General features: G+C 31.8%; 3 protein-coding genes across 3 annotated transcripts; 1 reads left to right on the forward strand and 2 right to left on the reverse strand.

Annotated features, from left to right (window-relative positions):
* Positions 1 to 3,002: 3,002 nt before the first annotated feature.
* Positions 3,003 to 11,097, reverse strand: LOC113399419 (BTB/POZ domain-containing protein KCTD3). Its single transcript, XM_026638554.2, has 13 exons — positions 10,908 to 11,097; positions 10,459 to 10,772; positions 10,190 to 10,355; positions 9,955 to 10,031; positions 9,734 to 9,827; positions 8,855 to 9,072; positions 8,221 to 8,433; positions 7,876 to 7,992; positions 7,266 to 7,405; positions 6,345 to 6,519; positions 5,960 to 6,056; positions 5,163 to 5,353; positions 3,003 to 4,659 (listed from the first exon to the last, which is right to left on the reverse strand). The coding sequence occupies exons 1-13, from the start codon at positions 10,952 to 10,954 to the stop codon at positions 4,520 to 4,522; spliced, it is 1,989 nt and encodes a 662-aa protein (XP_026494339.1). The 5' UTR covers positions 10,955 to 11,097; the 3' UTR covers positions 3,003 to 4,519.
* A 366-nt stretch (positions 11,098 to 11,463) lies between these two features.
* Positions 11,464 to 13,480, forward strand: LOC113399440 (RAB6A-GEF complex partner protein 2). The gene is made up of 6 exons (XM_026638583.2): positions 11,464 to 11,762; positions 11,834 to 12,039; positions 12,123 to 12,403; positions 12,561 to 12,713; positions 12,870 to 13,056; positions 13,201 to 13,480. Exons 1-6 carry the CDS (start codon positions 11,641 to 11,643, stop codon positions 13,407 to 13,409), a joined length of 1,158 nt encoding a protein of 385 aa, XP_026494368.1. The 5' UTR covers positions 11,464 to 11,640; the 3' UTR covers positions 13,410 to 13,480.
* Positions 13,430 to 14,920, reverse strand: LOC113399449 (RRP15-like protein). Its single transcript, XM_026638592.2, has 4 exons — positions 14,755 to 14,920; positions 14,328 to 14,668; positions 13,900 to 14,213; positions 13,430 to 13,527 (listed from the first exon to the last, which is right to left on the reverse strand). The coding sequence occupies exons 1-4, from the start codon at positions 14,798 to 14,800 to the stop codon at positions 13,470 to 13,472; spliced, it is 759 nt and encodes a 252-aa protein (XP_026494377.1). The 5' UTR covers positions 14,801 to 14,920; the 3' UTR covers positions 13,430 to 13,469.
* Between the last annotated feature and the right edge of the window lie 23 nt (positions 14,921 to 14,943).

The following is a 14,943-nucleotide window of genomic DNA, read 5'->3' on the forward strand; positions in this document are numbered from 1 at the left end:
GGCCTCAATATTGATGTTATACTAGCTGATTTCTTTTAGAGTTCTGACTTAGCATGCACATGAATGCATGCTAATGCGTAGTCATCTACGATATAGAAATTTAAACATTGTAATAAAAAAACTATTTCATAAAATCCTAATAACTAAATATGTAATTTTTAATCCTTGAAATAGAAGTATGTACATATTTTACCAAGGAGCTCTAGCCAAAGTAAATTAGAAATATAAAAAAACAACAAATATGGTTTTTCATTCTTTTTTTAAAAATATTTTGTTAACGTTTAAATTATATTTTAAAGTTTTTTAATTTACATTTTGTGCCATAAACATACGTATAGATTCTAATGTGTGTTTTAAACTTAAACTTTAGCGTTTGCGTCAAAGAAAAAAAAAGTGCAACAACTTCTGTGAATTGTTTATTAATTGGTGTACCAAACCCAAACGTAAAAGTTTGCGTTTCAAACTTGCGCTTAAGGTTTATCAATTATATGTATAGTTAATTACCTAAGTCATGATATTCCTATCAAAGTAAAATAATAAGTACTCAAATTTTTGTACTTAAATTATTTTCTAAAAACATTGAATATTTATTGAGTATATATTCTCTTGTATTTAATCTAAACTATATGACATGTGTATTTTGTATGTACATAATTATTTGAAAATATAATTTTGTTATGGGGTAATTGACGATACAAGAACAACAATAACGAGCTTTAAATGGCGCACTGCTGGGAAAAGGTCTCCGTTTGATTGAGGATAATTTTCTTAGCTTTATTTATTATAATTATTCCAGAAGTAATATTTAAAGTTGACAGTAGCCACAAAATACTAAACCAAAACATTTATAATTTAGAATGACACTTATATTGTCAAATACCCTAAAATTAAGTACGTGGCTTTTTTACATTACATTTTTAATATTGATGTATTGAAGGTTCGTTGCCTCACTAGTCAATTAATGTCATTTTTATATAACAAAAAAAAAAAACTAGAAAATAAGGCTTATACATTAAGGTAAAAGGTATTTTGAAGCTACGAATTTAAAGTCATTATGATAATTATTTATGAGTGCTTAAAGCGTGTGTGTAAGGGCACAGCGATTTGTTTTACTTACTCGTGTGTTTTGTACGAAGTGTAACTTCTTGGAATGTGATGAGAGTAAAGTTTCAAGGTCAATTTGTGTTTGGCCTTGAAATTCCTTTTTTTTTATATTTCAATTATCTCATGTACGCGTTAAATTTTGTTCGCTGAGAGATTCCGTTCTGTCGGGTCCGTCATCAAACGGACGATGTTACTTTGGAGTGGTATAAAAGATTATTATCAATTTAGTTATGTCAACTTAATATAAATGTTATGATTCTTAAATACTAACAGCATTCAATGGCTTATCACATCATGACCCATAGGCAGACATCATGAACGCGGCCGGACATTTCAGACAAGCTCAAACTCCAAATATGCACGTGATATTACAGTCTATTCCAATCGAAGAAGGAATAAAGATAAACGGACCTTAGTAATTTATCTTTATTTTTAAGGCGACGCTATACCATTAAACTACTTATATTCACTTTAATTTCACTTCAATGTTCCGATAAGTTTTGTCGAAGTTCAAAACGTATTTATTTCTATAATCCATAATGAGTGCCACAGATTATTCAAGCGTTCGACCAATGATATTGCCTAAATTCCATCCTAACTATTGTTTATTTGACTTTTGTCTTCTTATGGTTTGGAATAGACTACAGGTACTGCAGCAGATTATTTATGTAACTATATATAAATTACTGGCTATGCTCGGCATGCGTTACATCAATCTTTATACATATATTTTTGCCATCAATTATCCAATAAAACTCGCGTGTCACTTATTGTCCGTTGACCGCACTATGTCAAAACTTGAAGTGCCAAAAACCATTGTACCAAGTACAAGTCACTCGGATGAACGGTACAGGAATGCATACTGGACAAACAAATATATTTTTTTGTTGATACTTATATATAAATATTTGTAAATGAAATTGTGATCCTATTTAAATGGACTGTGTATTTTTTCTTATAGTCCAATTATTTGGTAATTTTACCTGGACATTGCAAATACTCCAGTCATTATATACAGCAAAAAACAGGCCGAGAAATATAGAACCATCAACGGTAGGTTAAAAATTTATAGAGCCTAAATTGTAGAGCGCAAATAAGCAACAAAAAAATATTTTATAATTCTCGTATTGCGGTAATAATTAAGCTTCAGTTAAGCTTTTCTAAGCCCTCTCTACAACGTATCCAAAAATCAGCTTTCTCGGTTCATTTGCATTTCCAAATGTATATAATGACTGAACAAAAAAGAACACGTTGATATCAATAACTCCACCAATTTTCAAAACTCCCGGTAAAATTTAATTTTGAGTACCAAATAGCTGTACTGTAAGTAGATTGTATCGACTTTCATCAGACAAATTTAACAATTTTGTGTGCATGTTTCATTTTTGTACAATAATTTATTGTGTAATTAATAAGTAACGAATAACTCAAAGAAAATACCTCCTTTTTTAATAATTCGTAGCTTCAGCTTTGTAATAACTATTAAGTATTTGAATGACATTAAATATTTGTATGAATATAAAGTTTATTATTTACTAGAATAACTTACTGCATATTTTCCAAACTCCCTTACACTTTACCCGTTGATATACATACATAAACATATATGTATATGGTACTAAATACTCGCTTGCTAGTTAATATAATCGGCTACTAGAATAAAACCTTGGCAAAGAAAGTCGAAAATGACGTTTCTCGAGCGAAGGAGTGTTGGCATAAAAGTGAAAACAATAAATCTCTGACTGTGACAAAGATATAAGACAATGTGGTAAAGTTTAAATTATATTGATGTATGTATATGTTTGGTTACTTGTATGTCTTTATATTCAATTGCAATTTGCGTTGCATTTGAATTTCTATCATTATCAAATCAAATTAACAAACTTAAAAATAAAAGTTTTTTTTTGTCATAAATATATATATTTTTATTTTATATTTATAAAATAAGACACAGATAGCTTACAACGCTACACCCGCAACAACTATTTAATTCAAGGTATATTAATAATAATGATTGCAACATATATTTTATGCTATAAATACAGATATGTAACTATATAATATGATTTTAATTTTATTATAACTTGAAATTTGAAAATACACATTGACAATTTTTTTTTTAAATTCAAATATGTTCAATAAATGTTATATAAATAAAAAGATAATTTTTAAAATGAGTATTTATTCAACTCTTGAGTTCTCAAACCAAATCAGTCTTATATATTTAATAATAATGTTTACTATCAACTTGACGTATGTGTCATAAACGCAGTATTTAATTTATTTTATTTTGATCCCGATATGTAATTATATAAAAATTCTGAGTGATAATTAAATTTTATATTTACTTAAATAATTATAAACTGTATAAACAATCATTGTCAAATTCATAATAATGAAAATTGATAATAATCAACGGCAACGTATGTAAAGGTACCTGTAGTTGCAACATTTAATTATTTTTTAAAAAATGCAAAAATTCATAGTTATCAGTAAGCTCTAAGTTACAACGTTAAAACGTTTCAAAACTACAACAAATTGATATTTTAATTTCTATATTAAAATGAAGATTGCGAAGGGAGAAGATAATATCGACATCACTTTCTGAAACGTTGGCCAAAGTCAGGTTAACCAATTAAATAAATACAGAACGCTCATTGGTCGCCTATGTCGTCCTTCGCTGTCACCGACCAATGAATATTGACATTAAATTAGTTTTCGTTAATTTAGCGCTGATCAGTGTTTCAGTAACCGCAGGTAAATCATTAAATTACGTTATCTTATTGTTTGATGAGATTCAAAACATACTATTACCGGACATCATTGAATTCGGACCGTTACCTGGTACGGTCAGCGTTGAAATTTTTTACAGCTAAAGTTTCAAACTATTGTATACATTCACAGGAACTCATCTTAATATTCATAATATAATTCGTGATAACAAAACAAACAATACATTTGACCTGAAATATACATTTCATTGAACATCGATTGGTACATACATGTAAAAAGTGTATTCAGTTTATATTAAATACAAAATAGTGGGCCGCAGACTTTAGACTAGGTTATTTATGTTTTTGTTGTTGACCGTCCATGATAATGTTAAACATAAAATGAATATGGACTTACTGAGTTCAATATAAATTAACACAAACAACATATATCATCTATTTCAATGCCAACATCGAGCGATCCAGACCCGACTCTCCGTCTTATACGATTTCCGCGAACCAAAATATTATTCACAATTTGTATAATTAAAGAATATTCAAAATAATAAAAAGATCATCGTGCAAATTTCAAACCCTTCATATCGACTTCATTCACGAGGTCAGCTGCCTACGGGTCGAGTGAGGCCACTCGGTTATCACATGCAGACACCGAGCATGGTGTCCAGCAAGACTCGGCAGAGGGATCAGGGCTGCACGGGCCGGTTGGGCGAGTGCGTCTGTGCGGGGCCGGCCGGGGCCGCGTCCAGGTCGCACGCCGACAGCAGCCGCACCAGCTCGTCCGGAGTGGGACCGCCGTCCGCCGCCGGGGACTCCTCGCCCTCCGCTGCGGATATCACGTATACCATTACAATCGTTTGAAGGCCATTTTTCTTATTCAAGTGGTCACTTGGGTATTTGTCACACGGCAAAGTCCCGCTACTCTGATCTAACCTGGGAATGGACTCAACTTGATCAGCAAAATATCGGAGCTCACTATTAAATGGACTTGATTAGTATTGTTGATTCAATCGACCTACGAAACTTGCTTATTTTTACAAATACGATGGAAAAGCTATTTCATAGAAATAGTCAAAGTCAAAGTAAAACTCTTCATTCTATATAGAAGCGTTACACTTGCTTATTGATAGTCGAAAATCTACCACCGATTCGGAAAAATATACCTCGGACCTGAGATTTTAAAATTATATTTCACTATTATTGTTTTCATACAATAACAAAAAAATATTTTCGTTATTTTAAACAGCCTGGAGACGATCATCTGATTCTCAAGGTGTGCAATCGACTAAGAAGTCGTTGGTTTTGTAATATCGTTTAGCAAACGCTCACCCCCTCCGTTGGCGGAGACGGCCTGCGCGGGCTTGGCGGCCTTGTCGATGGGCGCGGTGAGGTCCCACATCTGCGCGGCGCCCGAGCGGTGCCCGCACAGCAGCAGGCGGCGCGGCCGCAGCGCGCCCTCGCACTCGGCCACCACGAAGCACGACACCGCCGACGCGTCCACCGAGCGGATGGTGCACACTCTGCGGCCCGGGGGTTAGCGACATGAACCGAGATACTTTAATCTGCTAGCATTGACAGAGTTGTGAACAATATACAATATACTTTATTGGAGTTGCAACTTACAAGTACACCTAAAAATTACTCGGTTTTAGGGCTTTATTTCTGGGTACGTACCACCCACTCATCAGATATTCTACTACCAAATTAAGCATACTTAGTATTGTTGTGTTTCAGTTCGAAGGATGAGTGGGCCAGTGCAGGCAAAAGGGACATAACATCTTAGCTTCCAAGGTTGGTGGCGAATTGGTGTGATTCGAGAACTTACTATCAGGTAGCCTATTCGCCGGTCTATTTGTGCCTGGCACCGTATTTGCACAAAGAACTCACACCAACATAAAACAAAATATATCAAATATTTCCTACTATATTGATTTACCTAACACCTAAAATAAATCTAAATTTGATACAATGCAAATTACAATTTTGTAATAGCGTTACCAAAAAAAAAAAAGTGTTCCCAACTGCACTACTTGAACTTTGTCTCTAAAAGTTATATTTTCAAGAGAAATTCCGTTCAAAAAAGTTATGCTTAAAACATAAACTAAATATTAACATTTCGTTCATACCTTTTACCATTCGAAGCTAACCGGACGTACAAAGTGTCTGTATCAGGTACTACTTTCTGTATAAATATTTGTTCCTCGTCCTGTTCACCGTAAGGTCCTAGAAGCAAAAATATAACGAGATGTTTACTGACGATCGATCGTTTAAATTTTGTTAAATTAATATGTGCTGGGTATATTCTTGGCGCAAGAGATGCCTATTACAATGATTCAAATGTGCAGGTAACCTTGCGATAATGTCCTTTCATAAATAACTTTGTATCCGACGGCAAATTCTAGACACAAATATTCTTTACATGTAAACCAAGCAGCGATTGCCCCGTTTGAAACCAGAATTTTCGGTTAATTTAAATATATAAATAACATAAAGACTTTAAGTTAGACTCACCACAGTCATTATGAGGTTGAGCGGTCGGCGCTTCCAAGGCTAAGACCTTAAATGCAGCTTTAGGAGTCGTTCCGGGCTGAGTCGAGATCATTCCTCTGAACCGAGTGACCCGCCAAGATCTAACATGGTTGTACTCGCTGCATACCGATATCAAGTAGTTCTCTGACAGAGATACCTTAAATATTAGGCGATATTCGTTAGATATTGAATTGGAAAAACTTTACACAAATATATTGAATAGATATTGAAGTTTCTTCATATTGTGTGCATGATTAATTAGAGTAGCATTTAATTGATATTAGCCCATACAATTAAAGATATGTCTTCTTGACCAGGGCGACTATTCTGAAGGATGATAACGCAGAACATCTTATAATGCTCAAGTTTATGCTCAAAAACAAGTTCAGTCTCCCTTACTCTGATACGAACAGCAAACCCGACACGATTAGGGCCCCAATTTCACTAACAAATTGTCAATTTTCGCAATCGAATTAAGACGTAATCATTGCCGTTCGGCCGTGTTCCTACTCTACAATACTGTTGCGCTTCGGTCAAACTTAGATCGAAATATGATCGGGATCGTATATAAGTAGGATTAGTCCTTAGTTACAATTGAGCTGAGGTTAATTTTTGTAAGGTATAGTTGAAGTTGAATCACAATAGAATTGAGAATGTATCACTAGAGTAATAAGTTGGTAGAATTGGCACTCAGAGAACTTCTGGAGAAGAACCAACTTAAAGAGCTTTTCAGTCAAGGCAGTGTAAACACTATGGTCTGCTGTTGAGGAATTTACAACAGGCCCCATAACTTTTTATTGACCTGGCCCCTGCCAGCTCAATAAAAAGGTTTGGTACTTGAATCTTAGCAATTGCAAAGTTATTTATTATCTGTATTATTATTTAATACCCTCCAAAACTCACCTTAGTAATAGGACTTTGATGAACGGTAAAAGTTTGGAATAATTGGGGTCCATGACCAACTGTTTCCGGATGCTGTACAATCACACGCACTGATCCGTACCTCGTTCCATATGCTATCTCTATCCAGTTGCCACATAAATCTGAAAAAAAAAATGTAATTATATTTCTCAAGTTTCGTTTTCATTTGACTTGTTACCACATAATGCCAAAAAAAAACAAAAACATCAAGTTCGTATTTTTAGTAACATTTTTATCTCATTATAAAGCCCTTAAAATAAAAAATTGTTTAAGTACGTTACGGCTATTTATCATCGGCTTTGTATATATGTGGATCACTGAACTATATGTAGATCTATTAACTGCCCAGAGCGCCCTTCCACGTTAAATTATCGGCGTAAAAAAAAAAACAAAACAAAAAAAGGTAGCAAAAAATACAAATAAGATTATACAATTAATATTGATATAATAATTATGCGTTTTAATATTTACATTGGCATGTGTAATTTAAAAAAATATGTAACCTTATTTCGGCTGATTCGGGGTAGCTCATATCACATAATAGATCTCAATACTAATCCGTTTATTGAAACGTCCTATATTTTTCACTTACTTGTTTTAGGTGTAAGATATACTGATATAGCTGTGATTGGCTCTTGATTAGGATCCTTGTAAAGCTGTGTCACTAAGAGATCGTTGTCTTTCATCCTCAAAGGAAACTTTTGCATATCTGTAAAGAATATAACACAATGTTCTGTAAAATACCGCACACACACTCACATTACAACTTGTGGGGTTAACATAATCAATGTCCAAGAATGTTGTGATATTTTTAATACAGCTATGACATTTTGTTATGTAGGTATCTCCTTAATAATCTTTCCTAATAAAATATACTTTATATTGTGTTCCCATGCAATACACCAATTTATATAATAAAATAGAAAAGATACTTTACCGATATAATTAATAGCCCCGGTAGCTGTTCCCAGTAATAAGAAAGAGCCTGCTGTGTCATATGTTGTAAGGTGTGCGACATCCTGGGTCTGCCAGTGCTGAGTACTAGTATGCCACACACCAGCTTTACTTCTACTGCCAGCACCACTGAGCGCCACTAGTTGCGGACCCACGAAAAGCAAATGCTCCACACGGACGCCCAGATTAAATGTACCTGTAACAATAATATACAATAATAAATATGCACAGTGAAATGACGTAATCTATCTTACAGCGTGAGGGCGTACTGATATTACTGATATGATCGTTTTGTGCAATGCTTAATCAAACAGACACTTTACAGTTTGACAATGTTGAATAATGCAACTTAATAACTAATGAGTTTATGGCCAGTTGTTTTCAATAGAATCTACAATTAGCAATTAAACTTATAAACAATACAATAAAAGTGCTTCTATGAACTCACTTAAATAAAATAAATTTTGTTTTATCTTTTATTACATATAAAATTAAAAGTTCACAAACACAAATATACTTACAGCTATACATATTATATTTATTTTGACTCAGCAAATTTAAACCCCTACTTCAAAGATTGGGATGACAAAATTATCCTTAATTATTAACATGCTCACCTATCAATGTCCGTCGAACTGGCTCAGTGTGTGTAGAAAAGGCCCATAATCTTACAAGTGGCCCACTAGCTATACCAAGCATCACATCAGTGCCAGAAGAATTGTTGCCACTAGAAGTTGCACCACCACCAGTTTTGGCATTGAGTGCTATTCGTTCTATCACTGAATCTTGAACTGGTGATTGGAAAATTATATACCAGCCACATGAATCAGTCAATCTGCAAAAAAGTTGAATGAATTATAATGATATTTATCGGATGGTTAATGGTTGAATACAAAGTTAAATATTAATTACACTGTACATAGATGAATACAAAACACAAATAGATGAATTGGAAGTGTCTATCTGTGATTTCAAAATGTTAGTTATTTGTATGGAATAATCTTTAAAATGGGTTATAGCTTTAAACGTAAACAGTATTCCAAGGTACTGTTTTATCTTTATTTCTCAAATTATAATAATTATATCAAGTTATAATAACATAAAGTTTAAGTATATATATTTATTCTATGAACGAAACAGACACAGTTAAAAAATTTATATAGTGTAGTTTATCAGTGAGAGTATACTTATATGGCTTCAATTATAACTATATATAACTACAACATATATTCACACTCAACGTTGTAGAGTCATTGAAATCAATCTCTTGTATAGATAAGCTCTCCTTTGTAATGTAATAATTTAAATAATTATTGAAAACTATGTGTTACAATGAAGCTAACTACTTTAAAAATATATAAATATTTACAATTAAGCAGTAAAATAAATGAAATTATTTTCACAAAGCCCTACACCTCCAATTGTTATGTCAGTCTTAAGTAGTGTAGAGTTCTGTTAAAATGACAAATAATGATAAAAGTTACAAACAATTTTACCTATATCCAGTAACAAAGTGTGTATATGCAACGGCTATCCAATTGTGATGAGCTTTTATTATTTGTACTTTCATATTTTCTTGCCAGGTGTTTACTGAAAAAAGCATAAAAACAATTAATTATAATTATTTCTTTCATATCAGAATTTTTATTACATATTAAACAAAAATATATGTAATAAAACATGTTATATAAAGTACAAATATAAAATGTTAACATACTCTCTGGCGGACGTAATCCCTTATGACTATCAGTGTTGCCAAGTGAAGCTGCTCTTGAGTGACCTCTACCACATCGACTAAAAGAAATATTACTTATGATAATAAAAGTACAATTGTCTTAACATAAGAAATTAATAAAGTTTTAGAAGAACATTATAAGGGGCATTTTCAACTGACTATTATGTCGACTTGCTAATCATTTGTTACCAATACATCTTGGATTTTTTAAATATACCTTAATTGGTCTTGTGAAGGTATCCTTCCAACAGTACGTAAATCCAAAGAGGAATTTCTTGAATGAGTTCTATTAGCTGCCACCTCAGTGTTTGATGTAGTTGAGTTCTTCCTAGACACACTGTTGGCATTTCTACCATTATTACCATTTGGAAGAGCTGTATTTACTAAAATTTTAATAAAAACATAAAAAATAGATAAATTATTTTTCAGTAAATAATGCCTTAATCTTTATTCTTGTTATTCATGTAAATCATATAAATAACTTACAGGGGGGTGGAAGATATCCATAAAACAGCACATCACCACAGGATGAATGGTTCATCTCATCACATAGTGCAAGTCTTCTGCTAAGTGGAGTTATGCCAAAATAATCACATTCATGCCTCAGTGCTCTTATGTTTATGTTAATAAGATCTATGTCTCTAGTCCTTAAAAAATTTAAAATTAAACCAAATAGGTTAGGATCTCTATCTATAAATATAGCCCCAGTCTCATCCCGCACCGTGGGTATTCGACCACTGAGGAGGGCTGTAAAAAATGTATCTGGTACCCAGGTCAAAGTATGCCATGATGTCGCGAATCTAAAATAACATTTTTTCATTAGTTTACTACATATACTTTTAAACTTAAATGTGCGCCCGCATAGATCAACATACAATGTTGCTTTTGCAAAAGATAAACACTACACAGAATAAAGACATTTATATGCGGCTTACCTTGTACCACCAACGTTTAAGTTTACGATCTCTTGATAGTTAGACATTTATAGTGAAGAGAGTATAATGATTATATGATACACAACTTAATTAAACGGATCAATTGTTATTTATTACTTTCTAATTTTTCCAAAATATTTCATCGCGAGTTTGACAAGCTTCGTAATCAAATTAATGTCAGATTTCTATCGCAGGTATCTAAAGTCAAAGTCAGCTGTCGAATGTCGCTTTTTCGTTTCACTTGTAACTAAATATACAATATTTCATTTACATTTTTAAACAACGCTATTTTTAATTTAGTACATTTAAACTGCGACTTTACAAATTTAAGAAACTTTTTAAGACCAATTTAATGTATTTAACGAAGATACGGCTGGTCTCATTTTATGCAAAAAGTCCTATGTATAATATAAAAACGTGAAGAAATAAATGAAGACATTTTCATATTAGTTTCAACGGTTTGATTGTTCAGCCTTACGTATATGTAAAAGTGTTGCCTTTTTCAAGAGATCGATTTAAAAAAATGAAAGCGGGTCAAATCGTAAACGTCAAAATATGTCAATGGTCCCGTCATTGTCATCATTAGTTTCGTTTACTTTTCAATACCCGTAATTAATACAAAATGTATTTGTTTTCATTGTTCATAAAAAATTAACTCAACTCAAGAGTATCATATTAAGTTTTCGTATTTTAGTGTAATTTTATAAATGTCAAACTATTGTTTACTATCAAAATGATTGAACTCTCTGCGAAACTTACTACTGGAACAGTTTATTTAGCTGGCGAAGCAATAGAATGTGCTATAACATTTTCCCACACAGCACAACCAGAGCATAGGAATTCCCAAAGTCACAGGTAATATAAATTATTTAACAATAGTCAAATTATGTATACAATAATAATAATTTTAATAATTACATTTTTAGTGACATCTTAGAAAACTTAGCATGGGCGTCAGCCCAAATACACTGTTTCTTCTCAACGTCTAAAAACTCCGGAGATAAAACCCCTGTGATCGAAAAAACAACTGCTTTAGAAGTTACATCCTGTGATATTGGTGATGTTATTTTTCACACAAAGCCAAAAATATTATTTTGTGACTTGACTATACCTTTGGGTGAAACTAAAACATGTAAGTAACATAAAAAAACAATTTTAGCGATTTTTTTGTAATGAATACAAAAAATTATAAAATAAAATACTTTCTTTTTAAAGTTTGGTATAGGGAATCACTACCAATAGAAGCCCCACCTTCATACAGGGGGACAGCTGTAAAATATTCTTACAAGATAACAATAGCAACACAAAAAGTTGGTTCTCATATAAAAATGGTTAGAATACCTTTTAGAGTGTTACCTATTAGTCCTATTATGAACATGCAAGACTTGTCAGCTCTTTGTGGCAATGAGACAACAGAAGAACTCCAACCGACTAATCCATTTTCTGAGGAAAGAAAAGTAGAAACACCTCTTACTATGGCTCTACAGGTTTTACAGGTATACATTTATAATTATGTAACCCTTTTTTTTTGAGTATTAAAAACTAAGGTATTCAAAAATAAATATGGTATTTTTTTTATAATGAACTTTTGTATATATTTTATGTATTAAAATAATTAATTGATCTTATCAAATTTTATTTGTGTAATTTTAGAATCTCACTGCAAGAAGAAGTCCCAATTCTTACATGATTACAAATGCTAGAGGCAGAGTCGGAAGATTCTGTTTATTCAAATCTGCTTACAAATTGGGAGAGGATATTGTGGGTACTTTTGACTTCTCAGTTGGTACTGTCACTTGTATGCAGGTATATTTAATTTTTACTACAAGCAATAAAAAGTGTAATCTAAATTATAAACATTTTTGAAATTGTACCTACTTTTTATTAATTTATAAAACTTATAGAAAACTTTTTTTTAATATTTATTCTTCCATAAAACTTTTAATGGATATTGTACCATAGGTATCAGTGTCATTGCAACCCGAAGAAATTATGAAAACTAATACTCCAACAAAAAATGTCAACAAAGAGAACTCGAGTAGATCAATGACTGTGGCTAGATGTCATGAGGTTACTCTAGGTCTTACACATTCCCAACTCATCCTGCCAATACCATTACACATAACACCTGCCTTTGAAGGAGATGAAGGTAAAAATTACATATTATACATATGTTAGAATACAAATCAATATTTCTAGAAATCATTGTATAATTTCTGTTCAAGAGTCTCACATGGACTTAATCAATAGTCTAGTAAAAGATCTCTATTAGAACAATATAAACTTTTTTCAGTATCTCTAAGTTGGCGACTTCACTTTGAATTTGTGACAAGCAATGAGAAGCTGTTTCCGACATCAGAAGATAAGGACTGGAATGCACCCCTTAATGTTCCAATAGAAACAATGGTCTGGAACCTACCTGTTAAGATTTACTCTACACAACCGAAGCAAATCACACAACAGACTGTCGGAAGTGATGCATATACATTATATATAAAATAAATATATATATATACAGATAATTGTTTTATAAGAAAAAATCATAATTTATTATTAAATAGTTTATTCCTCAACTTCTTTATCCCAATCTTTCATTTTAGCACCCATCATGAAGTCATCTCTGAAAATTAAAAAAATACTCTTAGATTTTCTTAGTGAAATTATAACAACAATATTTCATGGTTCCTTGACTATTACTTCTCATTGTAATGTGAATTATTCAAATTTTTATATTAAATTTAAATGGTAGTAAAGACAAAAATATTACTTAATTTCTACTATTCTTATATTTAGTTGTTAATTTTATTTAAATCCTTGTTGCAAGTTGTGTTTATCTATTATTAGCTTATCGTTTTGTTTCCTTAACATTTGAAGCTGTCATAGACATAAGAAAAAATTACAATAAGCATAAAAGTATTTTGAGAGATTATAAAACTTCTTATCCCTCTATATTAAGAAATACTTTTATTGTTAGAATAATTAAATAGTTTACCTTAATGCATTCCATTGTGGTTTGTCTTCTGCTTTTAACTCATCTTTCAAAGGTTTTGTTTGATCTTCAATAACTATAGACTTTGATTGACCCATAAGTGTATCTAAAAAGGCTCTCTTATCGAATTTCTTTAGAATCTTTTCTTTTTTACCCTCCGGTAAATCTTTATTTAGTTCGGTTTCAAAAGATTTTTGTTGATTTCTTACTGCATTGAACAATTGTACAACACCTTTAGTTGCTATTTTTGCTAATAATCTTTCTCTATCTTTTTCAAGTATGTTTGGTTTCATTCGGACTGATGATTTTTCACATTTCTGAAAATTAGAATAAATATCAAATTTTTTAGGTTAAATTTTTTTTTTTATTAAAATAAATAATATTGTAGTCTGAATAGTAGTGTATAATTTAAACATGTGGTAATTATTTACCTTTTTCTTGACCGGTGGTTCTAAATCAACTTTTTTTTCTTTTACTTCTGGTTTTTCTTCTAAAGGCTGTTCTCCTACAATTTCAAAAGCAGGTTTTTCTTCTTTTTCTTTTTTTACAACATCTGCAAGCTTTTTTGCTCTTGACAAAACCAATGTCTTCTTATTTTTGGGTTTATTCGAACCGAGAATCTTTGAAATAGAATCTGCCCAGCCCTCGTTTTTTAATATAAGGTCATCATCACTGTTATTGTTTTCAGAACTTTCTTCATTTGCGTCGTCTGATACCTCTGCCTCATATTCAGAATCTTCAGCTTCTTCACTGGACGATTCAGAATTGGAAACTATAAGAAGATTATTTAATACATATTTATTTTGTCTTTTTTGATAATAAACACGCCGAAAAAACACTACAATACCGTTTAATTACCTGATACTTTAAGTGTTGGCTTACTCATTTTTTCAGCCACTACCATTATTCTATATATAGTCTTATAAACTAGTAATGATAAATGAGGTAGAATTAAACTTAAATGTCGATATTAGATGATATTTTGCCGCACGTGTGTTGGTCTAAGTTGTCATTCCAAGTTGTGACACTTGATAAGTATGTGAAAAG

This window comes from Vanessa tameamea, chromosome 19, assembly GCF_037043105.1.
Source record: "Vanessa tameamea isolate UH-Manoa-2023 chromosome 19, ilVanTame1 primary haplotype, whole genome shotgun sequence".
NCBI lineage: Eukaryota > Metazoa > Arthropoda > Insecta > Lepidoptera > Nymphalidae > Vanessa > Vanessa tameamea.